Source organism: Drosophila sechellia, chromosome 3L (genome assembly GCF_004382195.2).
Source record: "Drosophila sechellia strain sech25 chromosome 3L, ASM438219v1, whole genome shotgun sequence".
Classification (NCBI taxonomy): Eukaryota; Metazoa; Arthropoda; class Insecta; order Diptera; family Drosophilidae; genus Drosophila; species Drosophila sechellia.
The window spans coordinates 20,975,714-20,990,641 of record NC_045951.1 but is presented as its reverse complement, the minus strand read 5'-3'; the positions used below and the strand labels follow the sequence as shown (position 1 = coordinate 20,990,641).

At 39.8% G+C, this 14,928-nt stretch overlaps 7 protein-coding genes across 13 annotated transcripts; 3 read left to right on the top strand and 4 right to left on the bottom strand.

The window, feature by feature from the left end:
* Positions 1 to 6: 6 nt before the first annotated feature.
* Positions 7 to 522, bottom strand: LOC6616467. The gene has a single exon (XM_002040792.1). The coding sequence runs from the start codon at positions 520 to 522 to the stop codon at positions 7 to 9; it is 516 nt and encodes a 171-aa protein (XP_002040828.1).
* Positions 523 to 2,169: 1,647 nt separating this feature from the next.
* On the bottom strand, positions 2,170 to 3,041 carry LOC6616466 (V-type proton ATPase subunit e). Its single transcript, XM_002040791.2, has 3 exons — positions 2,811 to 3,041; positions 2,693 to 2,740; positions 2,170 to 2,587 (listed from the first exon to the last, which is right to left on the bottom strand). The coding sequence occupies exons 1-3, from the start codon at positions 2,903 to 2,905 to the stop codon at positions 2,461 to 2,463; spliced, it is 270 nt and encodes an 89-aa protein (XP_002040827.1). The 5' UTR covers positions 2,906 to 3,041; the 3' UTR covers positions 2,170 to 2,460.
* Positions 3,042 to 3,572: 531 nt separating this feature from the next.
* On the top strand, positions 3,573 to 4,093 carry LOC6616465. Its single transcript, XM_002040790.2, has 2 exons — positions 3,573 to 3,808; positions 3,889 to 4,093. Exons 1-2 carry the CDS (start codon positions 3,698 to 3,700, stop codon positions 3,982 to 3,984), a joined length of 207 nt encoding a protein of 68 aa, XP_002040826.1. The 5' UTR covers positions 3,573 to 3,697; the 3' UTR covers positions 3,985 to 4,093.
* A 388-nt stretch (positions 4,094 to 4,481) lies between these two features.
* On the bottom strand, positions 4,482 to 6,042 carry LOC6616464 (26S proteasome non-ATPase regulatory subunit 4). The gene is made up of 3 exons (XM_002040789.2): positions 5,944 to 6,042; positions 5,702 to 5,842; positions 4,482 to 5,640 (listed from the first exon to the last, which is right to left on the bottom strand). The coding sequence occupies exons 1-3, from the start codon at positions 5,967 to 5,969 to the stop codon at positions 4,617 to 4,619; spliced, it is 1,191 nt and encodes a 396-aa protein (XP_002040825.1). The 5' UTR covers positions 5,970 to 6,042; the 3' UTR covers positions 4,482 to 4,616.
* Positions 6,043 to 6,139: 97 nt separating this feature from the next.
* LOC6616462 (pickpocket protein 28) lies at positions 6,140 to 8,677 on the bottom strand. 4 transcript variants are annotated; one of them, XM_032717771.1, is made up of 7 exons: positions 8,467 to 8,630; positions 8,327 to 8,374; positions 8,164 to 8,263; positions 7,853 to 8,113; positions 7,584 to 7,794; positions 6,865 to 7,450; positions 6,141 to 6,294 (listed from the first exon to the last, which is right to left on the bottom strand). In XM_032717771.1, the coding sequence occupies exons 3-7, from the start codon at positions 8,250 to 8,252 to the stop codon at positions 6,182 to 6,184; spliced, it is 1,260 nt and encodes a 419-aa protein (XP_032573662.1). In that variant the 5' UTR covers positions 8,253 to 8,263; positions 8,327 to 8,374; positions 8,467 to 8,630; the 3' UTR covers positions 6,141 to 6,181. The 4 variants fall into 4 exon arrangements, with proteins under 4 accessions (XP_032573660.1, XP_032573662.1, XP_032573663.1 ...); XM_032717769.1 differs by having other exon boundaries at positions 6,140 to 6,294; positions 8,327 to 8,677; XM_002040787.2 differs by lacking the exon at positions 6,141 to 6,294 and having other exon boundaries at positions 6,354 to 6,908; positions 6,970 to 7,450; positions 8,327 to 8,630.
* A 773-nt stretch (positions 8,678 to 9,450) lies between these two features.
* LOC6616461 (probable E3 ubiquitin-protein ligase makorin-1) lies at positions 9,451 to 13,206 on the top strand. Its single transcript, XM_002040786.2, has 4 exons — positions 9,451 to 9,589; positions 9,972 to 10,817; positions 11,071 to 11,344; positions 11,474 to 13,206. The coding sequence occupies exons 2-4, from the start codon at positions 10,036 to 10,038 to the stop codon at positions 11,576 to 11,578; spliced, it is 1,161 nt and encodes a 386-aa protein (XP_002040822.1). The 5' UTR covers positions 9,451 to 9,589; positions 9,972 to 10,035; the 3' UTR covers positions 11,579 to 13,206.
* Positions 13,207 to 13,764: 558 nt separating this feature from the next.
* LOC6616460 (protein ARV 2) lies at positions 13,765 to 14,898 on the top strand. Of its 4 annotated transcripts, none has more exons than XM_002040785.2 (4): positions 13,765 to 13,930; positions 13,991 to 14,110; positions 14,169 to 14,307; positions 14,380 to 14,898. In XM_002040785.2, exons 1-4 carry the CDS (start codon positions 13,835 to 13,837, stop codon positions 14,745 to 14,747), a joined length of 723 nt encoding a protein of 240 aa, XP_002040821.1. In that variant the 5' UTR covers positions 13,765 to 13,834; the 3' UTR covers positions 14,748 to 14,898. The 4 variants fall into 4 exon arrangements, with proteins under 4 accessions (XP_002040821.1, XP_032573951.1, XP_032573953.1 ...); XM_032718060.1 differs by having other exon boundaries at positions 13,991 to 14,118; positions 14,181 to 14,307; positions 14,380 to 14,493; XM_032718062.1 differs by having other exon boundaries at positions 13,991 to 14,118; positions 14,181 to 14,303; positions 14,380 to 14,460.
* Positions 14,899 to 14,928: the final 30 nt, after the last annotated feature.

The window sequence follows — 14,928 nt, the reverse complement described above, 5'->3', positions numbered from 1 at the left end:
AAATCGTTAACCGCCGAACGAACTCCCACGCCATTCATAATTTCCAATACTGGGTCTGGGACTGTTACTCATTGCTTCGATTGCTTGATAGTTTACAAGCCAGAAGGACTGCTGGTCCACGGGCAGCTGCTTCAATCTATTTACCCAGTCCCTGTCACCTCGGGCATCGATGGGAAGTCGACTGTTATCTGGGGCAGTTTGAGTTGGAAATCCAGCAGCTTTAATGACGGGGCTGTACGAGGCTGACAACTCCTCCGGAGTGGAGGGATGAACCAGAGGAACTCCCATTGGCGGCCTTTGTGGTGCTCCATAAGGAAGGTTGATAATTTTCTTTTGCGAAGTATCCTTGGGTTCTGAACTTCCATTAAAGTTCTCCACGGCTGTATTTTTAGTTTGGGCGTATTTGTCCTTCTGAGTGAGTCCGCCTGGAGGTCTCATGCCAGCAAAAGACGGTCTTTGAGCCTGGGTAATTTTAGGTATAGCGATAGTGACTATGGGTAAAAGCCAAAGAAACTTTAACATGTTGCCAAACAAATTGGAAAGTGTTCTTTAACAATATTTCTTGTGGCAGCTAAATTCACTACTCGTGCTCAGCAACTGTGCAACGGAAATATGTATTTGCATCCATATTTAGATGCATTTTTCTGTGGCAGTCGAAGAAGTGGGCGCGGCAACCTTTTGCGGCTTTTGAGGGTAGCCAAAATTTTTTAAGCAGAAGGGCTAGTCCCAAAAACAGTCTATTAGTGAGAAAGTTTTATAAATTTGTCTTTTGATTATAATATAACAAAAATAAAATATAATATTTATTATAAAAAGAGTCACAATAGATACGCTCGACTAACAGATACCTCTCACTTAGGTAGTGCGGGGAGAAGTTGGTTGGCATAGCGGACAGATGGATGTACAGACATATAGCCCGATACTTTATAGTCTCGGACACGCTTATATAACCCTGCTTTTCATTTAAGCAAGTAAAAACAAGAAAGAAATTATTTGATATACATACGTAAGTTTATTTTTTTTTTTTAACTTTTGTGGTTTAAATGGTATTATTGAATATTTACAAGGATATGTCATCGAAATTTCAGTATCCCAAACAAAAGGCACCTTTATTTTGTTATCTGCTACTATATTATAATAAGGTTGCGCCGAAAACTATGCAACGCGTCTTATTTTTAAAAGTTTATTTGCTAAGTAGAATATCAGTAGAATGTTTTTAATAGTGCAGAGTATGTACATGTCAAATCATTTAGTTGGTTAATAAAAAAATATATAAAACTTAGAATAGGAAAAGTTTAAGCTCGTCAGATTAAAAAAATGTATTAGTTCTCTGTTTTCATATTTTGCTACCTATGTGGCAGCTTTAACAGAATGCAAAATTACAGATTCGATGACATGTAGGTACAAAAGATTTTACATCAATACTTTTTGGTTCGAATTTAAATTCATATTAACTTCGATCTTATATATGTCCCGACTGGTGATCATTTGGGAGGTGTCTTTTTAGTTTTAATTTATTTGGTTTCCAAATCAGACTTTTTGCGGGGAAATATAGTAAATTAATCATTTATTCAGTGACCGACAAAAACTAGGGATTTTAGAGATTTTAAGATCTCTTTCAATGTCTGTACTTCGCATGTACCAGGGTCCATTACTGAGAGCTCTACCGATTTTATAAATTATTATAAAGATTTTGATTTGTCCCTAACATATAATTGAAACTTTTTTCGACAACGGCAAAAGAAGCCAGGACATGTCTTCTCTACTTTCGTCGAAAGTAGAGATTGCATGACTATCGTTGTTTGCCTCAACAAAGTTTGTTTTTAATCGAATATCTCTGCAAGATATTTGTAGGTCTTATGCAAAAGTACAGTGCGATCCTGGAAATCCGTTAGCAGTTTTTTGTCCTTGTGAGGAATGTGACACAGGCACGTTTGCTGAAGTTGCTGGATATTTTCCACTCGACGCTTCAATCCTTAAAATGGGGGACACGCACTCCTGCAGGCTGAAGATTGTCTCCGTTATGCTTGGGATCCTAACCATTAAGGATCCTTTTAGCCGTTTAGTTTTCGTATTTGGCAAGGCTTCACCTAGGAAACATGGTTACCTCTAAGTCTGTAGTCAGCATTACAGTTTTTAAAGCAGTCACGTTACTTATTGAACACAGAATTGTGTAAATATACTTTATTTTAGGTTTCAATCTTCATTTAAGACACTCGATTATTGGGAATGCTTGGCCAAAAAGTCATGGCTAAGTTTACATCTTTGCGCGTACAAAGTATACAAATATGTTGTTTATCTATGATTTTCTACAACGTGTTTGCCCAGAGCGTGATCGCGATTACAATTTATTTTATGCTTCGAACAGTAAATGGAAATTAATAATACAGAATGTCGGAACATCCGGGATAAAGAAACAATAACAAAACAAGTGAAACGAATACATTAGGGTGACAGACATTAGACGGTGACAGCCATAGTGTCCTTGATCTCATTGCCCCACTCGCGGGCCATGATCATGATTTCGTTCATGCTTAGTTTGGGTCCAATCAGGGGGTTCAGCTGCGTCATGTAGCAGCACAGCCAGCTGCAAGGAAAAGAGGCATTGATAAGCGTTTTGATAGGTAGCAAGTCCTCGGTCTAGTCCAACTAAACCAATCGTTTAGCTGCACTTTTATACACATGTACTTACAACAGCCAGCAAGTTGCTGCGGTGAGCATCAGGCAGCATTGAGTCACCCTGCAAAATAGTTTAATTAGTTGGTTGCAAAGCTACTCAAGACTAAAGTTGGGTAAACAGATTTGCTTACCCCCTGTTGGGTCCTCGGGCGAAAAAGGGGCAGATGATGCCAATGAAGGCCCAAATGCTGGTGATTACAATTGGTGCCACCCACTCGGATACCATTTTGCAGGCTCTAGGATCGACGCAAAGTGCTTTGGGCAAATAAAAAATAAAAAGGTGGACAAAGCGATCACCGAACTTTTTCTCGAGCAACGAATATCACATGACGGACATGTCCCATGGAGCAGTAGGACCGTGCGCGACTATCGCATGTTTCCGAAGGCACGAAATGGTCACCCTGGACCGCCTTACCTGGCTTCTTTTCCCGTTATATTTAATTTCTTGTTTTATTTTTTGCTACATATGTTTATCCATTCCCGATTTGAAAATTAAGGTTTAAAACAGATATATTATTTTCGTTAGTCAGTTATAGGACTAACCTTTTTGTCCTTGCTTATGTATATTTACAAAGAAATTGGGTGCAAAGAATTTTTATATGCTTATCATAATTATAAAACGTACAATATTATAAATAGTGTGAACTATGTTCCATGAAATTACCCTATACATTACAAGTAAAGCTATATGTTAATCAAAAAAAGGAAGTTTTTGAAAATTAAACTTACGAACTAATTGGACTAATTGCACCCATTGTCACCATGCCGACATTGAGTAACATGATCGATTTAATTCATTTCTTCTAGGCTGATACGAACATTATTTTTAAGCAATAAGTTATTTGTAAACAATTTGTCTGCACCAGAAACACCCTACATGTTCGGGTTGACTTGCGATAGCTGTGCTTCGCGAAAGACCATCTCTACAGAAGGGTGAATGACAAATCGTTAAGAAGAAGCATTCTAACCTTACAGCATTCATTTTACGCCAGCGTATTTTGCAAAAAAGTTTGTGAAAATGTTCCAAAACAGCGCTGCCCGCCTCCTGGTCCCCGCTATGCGTAGCGCCATGCAGAGCCGTTGCCAGTCGGTCGTCTCTGGACCTCCGACCCAGCGCATCTCCACCGCCGTAAGTTTGAGCTGGTTGCATAACCAGGATTTGATTCCCAAAACGAAAAACTCATCCTTCACTTGCATTTTGCATTACAGGAGAAGGTGATCCTCGGCGGCGGCATGTGCGCTGCATCCTTGTTCATTCCCGCCTGGGTGCTCTACCACATCCGGGACTACAAGGGCGACAAGTAATCTGCATACGAGACCACACATAGTTAATACGCTTGTAAAGTAGAGAGCATCAATACATCAATAGTGCCCTTGCTATGGGGAAATAAACTATAGTGCATTGAGCCACAAACTGAATTTATTATTTATCGTTGGTCATGCTGTAAGTAAAAGTGTGCCTTAATTGAAGCCTGACTGATATACGGTACTGACATTGTACAAAACCCAGTACACCAGGTGTAAAGTGGACTCTAAAAAAGCCCGAGTTCTTGATGTTTTAAATTCTTCAGGGTTTAACTCCGAAAACTGGCAAATAAGAGCCCTTCAGCTCACTAATTGAATTTACATATGTACTAGAGTCGTTAAATTGTATGTAACCGGTTAGAATAAGCTTTATGCATATGCTTTCCTAATAAACATCCTTAGTCGAGTCGACCAGGCCATCTCGTATAAGCGTCGAGATATAGGGGTACTATCAGGACTAGAATATTATTATTAGGCATTCAGTAAATGAAAGTCAATTAAGGCAGCAGCATTTCGTGTGTATTTGTTTATATATTTTCACTTGAAGCATAATTTGAAAGAGGGCTACAAATGATTTTAATGGGCATACAAATGCTTTAAACGAGCTTATTAGATATAATCATAGATGCGGTTTATTTTTTCTGCGAGTCCTTGCCGTCGCTCTTTTTGTCCTTGTCCTTGTTGAGTGAACCGACAGCATCGCGCACCGCCTCCGACTGGGGATCAACACCAGGTAGATTCTCCAGCACGCTCTGCAAGAAGGCCGGGTCCCCGATCACCTCCGAATAGTCTTCGTCCACGTCCATGGGGGCGTTCGCCTCGTCCGTCTTTGGGCGCTTTGCTTGCTGGGTAACAGTGTCGTCGGGAGCATCCTGCATGGACATCTGCATAGCGAAGGCAATCTGTTCCTCCTCAGTCATGTTAGCGAAGTCCGGCAAGTTGTCCTCGGGTGTTTCGGTGGACAGAGCCAGGGCACGCTGCAGCATGGCCTCCTCGGTGTTGGCTTCGTTCTCTGCTCCTGCACTTTCTTCGTTTCCAGGTCCAGATCCCGAAACGCCGCCTCCGCCACCAGCATCTCCGCCAGTCGGCGGAGCCCCATCGGGATTGGCGCGACGTTGCTCGCTCTCCTGGCGCTGCCTTTGCTCCTCCATAGACACACGCAAGGCGAGAGCCAGTTCGGGGTCCTCATTTGGATCTACACCGAATTCGAAGACGTTGCCGCCCAGACCAGCTCCGCCCAAGCCGTCCTCGCCCTGGATGATGGGTGACGACAACAGGGCATCCGACAAAGCGGATCCCCGAGGTACGCTGACCAAATGGGAGCCGGTGCCGTCCTTGCCGTTTAGCGCGTTGATGAATGCTGTGAGAGTCTCGTTGTTGTTGCCATGATCGCCGAAGCTAACTATGTCTACGTTGACCTTCTCCTTCTTGAGGCGCTTGGCCTGCTTCACTAGATCGCCCTCCTCGTGATTGATGGGGGAGCCCACAAAGACCACGATGCGCATCTTGTGGTTCTTGCCTTGGCGATGCTTTAGCACCAGATGGGCAATTCGTATTCCGGTCAGGAGGTTTATCTCGCCCTTCGGCTGAACGAGATGCATCTTTGAGAAAATACGCCCTACATCGCTAGTAAGAGTGGCCAGCACTTCTACGGTGCTGAGGGATAAACAAAGACACAATGAATGTGTGGCATGGGCACAGACAGCTCAACACTCACTTGGACAGAGTCATCAGGCCCACATTGTTCTCGGGATTGGAACGCAGCTTGGTCAGGCAGACCAGATTGATGCCATCTTTCTGGACGTTGAGACGGGTTGGAAAGTAGTCTCCGTTGCGCTGATAGTCGCTGTTATCAAAGCTGAAAAAGTGCAATTTATGAGTGCCAGACCATATGCCATTGCAAGCAATACGGGAAAACTCGCGGAAGCTCTTCGTATTGCTCAAAAAACAATAATTTACCATATCATAGTACTCTCCAGAACCATTTTCGTATTTTTGCTTGTCACTTTGCCACTGAACTGTAGTTCCCCAGGGTTGCCAGGTGCTGTGCTGCCTGAGCTATCGGCATTAAAATATCGGCTTTGTATGACCGTTGTGCGGTATTTTTGTTTCATTCTATTTACTTACATTCTTTTACATGTCGAAAAGTAATTTATATTTTGTGACACATTCAAAGTTGTTTATTTTATTTACTGATTCAGAATATTAATATAAGCAACAATGTTGAAACAAACAAAATGATGTATATTATCTCAGCGAGGAATATTACACTGAAACCAATCATTAGGCTCATGATTCCACCAGTTGACGCTGAAAAAGATACAAGTAAGATACAAAACAGTCAAAATATAAGATACAGATATAGTCAACTGCCTCGAAAAACAGATTATTGTTTTTGATCGATTTTGAAGCTCTTTCGTTGGCCAAATCAAACAAAATATTTCCCTACGAGGTGAGATTAAAATGACGAGTTACATACGTTATGTAGCGATTAATAGTAATATTTAATGTGTTTCAAATAAATTAATTGCTAAGTATTCAACTTAGAGCATAAAAATACCTTCTGATCAAAATATAAACGGTAATTTTCGATACGACTCTGTACAATAGTCTCTTATTGTGCATTACACTCTAGCTGAACATCGTCACTACATGGACTGTTCTTATAAATCTTATAAATTGATAAAAACAGCTTATTTTATGTTATCAATAATCAGTTCGACTTGAAATACCCCTCGAGAGCATCCCTGATAGACTCGGATAGTAATCCTGATAACGAATATACAATCATATTGTAGGAATTGAAATTACTGTTCTAGTACCGATATTAACATAACGTATAAAGTATTTAAGATCTAAGTGATTCAATAAAGAGCATACCCATATATTCAGTGGGTCCGGTATACGAAGTCCTTACACTGCTCCTGAAATAGTGGTCGGTGTGAAAAAAGTTGACTACCGCCAAGTTTTTGCGTATGTATTCACTTGAGAAATTCGTCAAGTAGTTGGTCTGTGCCTTGACGTCCTTTTGGGTGAAAGGAGTGGAAAAGGCATCGGGAAAGAAAATTAGGTCGTGGCAGCTGGTCAGGCAAAGCTCCTTGCACTGAGAGCTCTGTAGGTCGAAGATCTGGGACTCCGCCCGATTCAGACATTCAAAGTGGAACACGTCGCACACTGAGGCGTTGGGATAAATTAGTGGTAGGTAGTAGGGAATACAATTGCAGAGTCTCAAGAAAAACATGGAGTCGCACTCTGCCTCGCAGTTTCGACGCGTATAATAGCGATAGAAGAGTAATTCCTGTTCGTCACTGAAAACACACTGGCGTTTCGTCCTTTGAATATTTCTTATAGAGGGTATAGCCTCAACGTTTCTAGCTATGATGCGAAAACTCGTCTGGTGCCCAATCATCACAGGTAATCCCGACTCCTTCATGCGCGGCTGGTCTATCGGATTATACAGGAGTATCTGAAAGGTATCTAAAAGGTATAAGCTAGCTGGGCAAAAAGCATACAACCAAAGACACTAGAATATTCTAGAAGAATAGAATAGAATAGAATAGACTATTCTATTCTAGTGTCTTTGATACAACACAACTTACTTTAAATCCCTGGCCGTTTGTGGAGGAGCAGAAGTAGTCGTCCACGTGACCGTCGAGAACGATTTGCAGACCCATCGAGGTACCAACTCCAACTCCCGGACGCGGATAGTAACTTGAGGGTAGTTTCTGTGGGTAGCCAGATATTGGATCCCAGTCCACGGCGATATCTGCAAACCTGTCGGACGAAGTGAAGTCCCGAATGTAGGGCGATCTTTAAATAAATAAGTTAGAGCATGTTTTTCGTTCATTTGGCCCTCGCTAAAACTTACTTGAACTTATAAAGATAATACGGATGCAAGACATTAAAAATGCAGCACAATCCTTCATCGACGAAAGTTTCTCTGAAGATGTCAGTGCAGGGTATCCTTTGTTGATGAAATACGCAGGATACTATCAGATCTGCACACTTCTCAGAAACATCCAATATGAAATTTGGGAATGTTTCATTTCTGTGCTGATTATCCATGTATTGCGAGTAATTTGATTCCTTATAGCAGGTCTTTTGAAGCATAGCGTATCTTACGGATCCCCTAATAGAGCCTTATTTAATTGGTTTTCCATGGGATTTGATAATACTTACGGCGTTAAATGCTCTACTTTCGACTTTTTAGCCTGGTTCATATTGCAAACCGTAATTGTCGGAAACGGAATTTGATCAATGGGAGTCATCTTAGAGCTAACTTTAAAGTAAGATCAAAATTTATTCATATCCCTAAGAGTAATACATGTTATTATTTATATACTTCCAATAATCACTGGTGTGCTTTCCCACTTATTGTAAATTCCAACCGCTAAGTTCACAGCCACAAAAAGAACCAATGCGAATATGATGGCGAAGTAAAGCTTTATCCACCAAGAATAATTATTATCGCTAATAACGTACTTAAGCATTTCCATTGATGTATTCTTTAGGAAACTTTTCCCCCTTTTTCGGCTAACACTACGAATTTTTCCATGAATTTTCTTTATCAAGCGCATGTCCTGGCTTTTGGAGGAATTGAATGAATACTGTTCACCTCAGTTGGTCCAAATAACTTCTAATTACTTCTGTAATAGGTCAAACAAGGTTTCTTGTTAAATGGTCTTAATATACGTTAGTAATGGTATCTTATTTAGATTGAAAATCAATTATAGCGTTACTGCTGCTACACAGCAAATATGTCCAGGTAAATTTGATAGTCAGATAAATTTTATATTTACACGCGGAACCATTATTACAGTGAGATAATGTAAAATAAATAAATATAGAAATTAAAGCCTTTAGAACGTTCCAACTACGTTATAATTAAATCCCCTCCCTCTGTTCACTTAAAGTATTTGACCAGGCTTATAAACTTTTTTTCGAGTGAAGTTACGCTGTTCTCCGTCATGGACGCGTCATTAGTAGGAGTAATTAAATATATATATGTATACATGGTATACCCTTCAACACTAATTAAAAAAAATGGCCGGGTGGAAATAAATCCTTTCGATTAGTTAACTGCTTTCTAAGCTTTGATAGAATGGGGAGTAACATTGTAAATACTTGTATTTAGCTCAAATAATGCGTATCGCTATTATCTTACATCATTTGCATTACTCGTAAAATAAGAAGGTTAACTAGATTCGTTATTTACGGCCCAAAACCACCCAAAACCGTTACGCCCAAGCTTTTTTGTTTGATTTGATCATTTTTTTCCAGTTTCTATCGATATGCCACAAAAAATTAGATATTTTTTGGGTATCTGATAGTCGAATAACTCGACTACGACTACTCTTCTGTAGCCCTTTTCATTCTTTTGTTCCTTTCCCAGGATTCCTAGTAAAATGTAAAAAACCTTCGACATTCGAACAGTTAAACGGTTTGTTGTGCGTGGGATTTCAATCGTCAATGGCTTTGGTCACACTGCGGAAAAAATTGTGAATGCGATCCAAGGTGCATAAAACGACAAAGTAAAAAACTGTGAGTGCTGTGGACATTAAACCAGCTTCGATTTCAAGAAGTCGCACTCCCCGAAAGCCAGCAGGTAATGTAAAACATTCATCGCGTGCGATGCAAGCTTTAGTTTGAAGTGGAGGAACGCAACGTTCATATGCGTACAGGAATCCACACACTTGCATACATACTTACATTGCATATTTCACTGATGCTAAGGGGATAATTGAAATGCAGAAGTTGTCACGAGTGCATTTCGTGTGGTTTCCTGCTGAGGATTGCGAAAGCTCCCGAACAACTAGGGTTTAAAGTGTGCACGGGCTCTATTTTGCCGAATCTGCGTATGTACGCAGTGGCTGTGTCTGTAGGTATGTTCACTTGGGGGTAAGAACGCTTGAGACTGGAGGTGACATTTCCCTAAATTTACCCAGCTTGCCTAGTGTCAATCGCTAACCCCTAGCCTTTGCTTTCAGGTCATCATCCAGACTTGTCAGTGATTTGAAAACCCTAAAACCCTTTTGCGATCATCGTAGCGAAATGAGTGCCGTCACCAGCAGCGATACAGCCATCAGCGGCATGGCCCTTGGCCGGAGCCAGACCATCTGCCGCTACTACGTGCGCGGCATCTGCCGTTTCGGGGAACTTTGCCGATTTTCCCACGACCTGAGCCGCGGTCATCCCGAGTGCGAGGAACAGGTGGCCACCGATGTGCTGCCGAAGCCTAGTACAAGCAGCAGCAGCACCAGTGGCAGCCAGAGCGCCAGCATCTCCACTCAGCAGAGGAACTGGGCGAACGCCCCGGTGTTTGTGCCTAGCCAAAAGCGCAATACTGCCCACGAACAGAGCGAGTTTGAGACCACTGTGGACCCTGAGACGCTGACGGAGGCGCATGCTGGAGCCAGCTACGATACATTAGCCCCTGGTGTGTCCTGGGCCGATGTAGTGGGCGGACCATCGTCTCTGAACAAAGATGACTATGGCGAGGAAAACAGTTCCTGCGCCTGGGGCGAATTCTCCGCCTACCCCATTCACATGGAGCTGTGCGAAATGTGCGACCAGTATTGCCTGCATCCCACGGATCAAGTCCAACGGAAGAGTCACAACCGCGAGTGCCTGCAGCAGCACGAGCAGGCCATGGAGCTGTCATTCGCCATTGCCAGATCCAAGGACAAGACGTGCGGCATCTGCTTTGACACGATTATGGAGAAGGCGGGAAGAGAAAAGCGTTTCGGCATTCTGCCCAACTGCAACCACATATTCTGCTTGGAGTGCATTCGCACATGGCGTCAGGCCAAACAGTTTGAGCACAAAATAACGCGGTAAGTAAATGCTTTAGAAATTCAAGTAATAATCCAATTAAAAATCTAAGTAAGTTTTAGTAGTAGTTTTAACCTAGAATCCTGCGTTCAAACATAATGCGTTTTTAAATAATCCGTTCAATTGAATCATTACTCGTTAACTATATGTTAATACTTAAAACATACAGAACAATAAGCACATTGCAGACTAAATTGGTGTATGTTTGAGGCTTTGGTGGTATAATTTTGACCTAATTTGATCGTAAATCTGCAGAGCTTGCCCAGAATGTCGCGTTTGCTCGGATTTTGTCTGTCCCAGTGCGTTTTGGATGGAAACCAAGGAGGAAAAGGACAAATTGCTCAACGATTACCGCGCCGCTTTGGGAGCAAAGGACTGCAAATACTTTAAAAAGGGAGAGGGCAAGTGCCCCTTTGGTAACAAGTGCTTCTACAAGCACGCCCTGCCCAACGGCGATATCGTCGATGTGGGTTTGCCGAAGCGCACCCGAAAGTTACAGAGCCAGAATGAAATAATCGATTTACTTGATGTGAGTACAAAATCTGAGATTTTTAATTTTATTTGAATGGTTTTTTATTAGGTAATTTAGAAATTGTAACAAGCTAATCTAAAATTGTTAGAGAAGGTCACTAAAATTAATCTATATCATCATTTATAGATATATCTCTGGGACTACGTAGATCGGCGTGATTATCATTGGCTGGGGATGATTTCAAGTGATATCACTAGCTCCGAAAGTTCAGATTACTCGGATGAAGACTAAGCTTCTGAAGCAGAAGGATACAAAAAAAGCAACATCAGCCCAAAAGCATTAAAATTTGGATGTAAAGTCCCAGGAACACGTAAACAATATTCACAGACGATATATATAAACGATACTGAGCCAAATATCGAATGCGAAATTAAACAAAATAATGTATTTGGGTACCAAATTTAGGTTACATAATATTTATTCTCCACTTAATACAACGAAATTTACAGCATCTTTCCGTACTTGTATTGAATTAAATTACATTTAATACCTTTAACAAGTGGTTTTACCAAGACCAGAAGGAACATTGATATATCATTAAATTTCAATACACAACTTTAGAGTTAAACAAGCAGGAAACAGTACATTTTGAAAACAGGTGATATATAAAACATGTAAATTATGGCTTTCAGACTGAATTGTAAAGATAAAAATGCATACATTCTTTAATCGGTTTTCTACTCATTTTTTGAAGTTTAACAACTGCAACTAAGTGAAACGCACATAGCAATCCACATGAGCACATCAATCTGGATACTTGAATACATTCAATGTTGAATGAGTCTATGTATCAAACCGAGCAGAATTATTCCCTTTCGCCGATAAATGAAATTTTTGTTATTGTTATGAGCCTTTGTGTTAGAGTATTACTGTTGCATACCTATAATTCAGTATATTTGTAATTGTTGGCCACAAGCGTAATACCCAATCCACTACAAATATGATATGTATAACATCTTTACTGTATATGGATTTTAAGTTAATACTTTCGAAATGTACCTCTTTAGAATGTTTTATTTTTACTGATACAAATGTAATGTGTTGTCCATGGGAAAAGCAACAATTAAATATACAAAGGGAACTAGCATATGAACCCAACATGTTTAAAATCCAAAATCTACAATTAATGTAACAATAACTTAAAAATCTCAATATTGCATAGAATCGGGTTCAGCGATTCGAACCCATTTGTATGTGATTCTAGTTGACAAACAAAAAAAAACTTATGAGTAATTGGAAATAAGTACATAGTTTTAAAAACTCAAATATGGTCGTTGAAGTATGATATAGAATGAAAATTTCACTTTAACAAATACATGCTATCGCAAAAGCTGCAACGCAATGCCTTTGTTCTAATCTTCCTTTCTTCCGATGTCATGTACCACATTGAGGACCCTCGTAGGAATTCGCTGGATGTAACCTCATCGCATAATAATGAGAAGGCGTAATGTTAGCTATGTAAGAGTAGTAACTACATTTTTGTGAAATTATGAGTTTGTCCGATAAGATTTGCAAAATAGCTAAACCTATCCAGAAGTGATATTTTTCTTTAATTTTGAACTGGATTACAACATAAATTATTGAACAGAATAAACTCGTAAATCAAAATACTTTGAAGTTACTAACTAATAATTGTAAGCAAATATTCGGGGTCCGTTCGAAGAAATTAAAAATATAACATGGGCCTTGAATCGAATACTAATTGTGCCATTTCCCATTTTAAAAATTGTTCAAAACAAAAACTAACCAATCTGGCTGAAGTTGTACCTAGATTAGACTAAAAATACCATTTGTAATATTATGTTAATGATAAACCGCAGGAATGGAATAAATAAAAAGTGAAACAATTTCTAGGCGGATTTATAATGTCTCCATTGGTGGATTTGTTTGGTACTCATCATAATACGATATATGTATTTGGTAAGTATTTTATCCAATGTTTAATCTAATTTTTCTTGCAGAAAACATTATTATATAAGCTTCACTTAGAGCACAATACTATGAGCAATGTTGGTACTAAGAAGTAATAGCAGTTAGTGCTTTCAGCTCAAAATTCAAAAGTGTAGTATAGTTTGGAAAATATTTTTTTCTTTAATAAATTAAATATATTTTACGATGTGATAAAAGTATTTTCTTATTTTAATAATTCTCTTTTTAAAATTGCCTATAAATTTTAAAGAGTAATTATTCGTTATTTCAAGCTCAATTGTTTGGCCGACTATTGAACTATCTTACAACGTAATCATTTTTGAACTAAATCACTGGAATGATCAAAGTATGAAATTTAAATTTGATCAATTTGGAATTTGAAAATAAGGATTGAAAAGGCATTGGAATTGGGGAAATTGCAGTATTTCTCAACTTTTAACGGTTAAAAAGTGCATTGCCTGTATTATTTAGTTCTTTGGAAACGGTAATACTAATCAGCTGATAGATCCAAATGTTTGTTTTTCCGGCAGGCCAATGAAACTTTGAATTGGATGCAAAATGGCAGAAAAGAAGCGATTTGTGTGCGTTAATTGTGGACACAAAGTAAAAGAACTGTTCAAGAAATACAGCAACACTATGAAAACCACGCAATGCGTAAGAAAATAATGAAGAGAGCTATCGTTTGATTTGTGTAACTTAATTACTACTCCGCAGGACAAATGTCACCAAATCACGGATAAATACATTGAGTTCGAGGAGTTTATCATATTAATAGATGCACTGCTATTAGATTCGTGCGCCTTTCGGCACATAATATACAATGGCGACTTTAAGGTGACGAGGTGAGAATGTCCCTTCGGTGTAATGCTCTAAGATATATTCTATGTTGTAGCTCTACTGGAAGGTTTCGCTGGTGGTGCTGCTCCTGGAATCCTTTGCGCTGTGCCGCCAAAAACTGCCCGACCCTCCGAATGCCTCTTTGCATGTCCACGAAAAGGGCTTTTACACATATACCCTTCAGAACATGGGAGGTATTTAACCTTGGTTTTTGCGAGCAAAACGAGGACTTACGCTATTTCCATTTCAATTTTTCAATTTTACAGATTACATGTTCATGAATCTTTTGCTGCTAATAATCACCGCCACTCTGAGTATTGATTGGATCCAGAAAATAGGCTTTCGAAATTTGACATTAATTATACTCAAAGTGGTGCTGATATCCAACCTGTCCAAGTTCTTCCTTCTGCCCATTTTGGTGTGGCGAAATAACACGACCGTTTTTGGCCGGAACTTGCACCATCTTCTGGTCATGGCCCATCACCTCTGCTCCCTGGTCCTCGCCTACGAGGCAGTCGGAGCCACTAGGAAGAGCCTTCGATGGTGGGCTCTAACTTTGGTTGTTATAGCTTTCGCTTTCAAGGAAACCGCAAGGCAGTTTGTCTCACTAGTGGTGGAGGAGCATTTTACTTAGGAGAAAATTGTTTAGGCAATTGTTTATAGAAGGCTGAAAATAGTAAACCAAAATTTAATTTAACAATAATTTTACTCCCCAAAGAAAGCAACTTACTCTGAAATAGGTGACAATACCTACAATAAAAAAGCAAGCTAATTTTTTACTCAAATTTTATTGATTGCTTATGACCCAAGTTAAT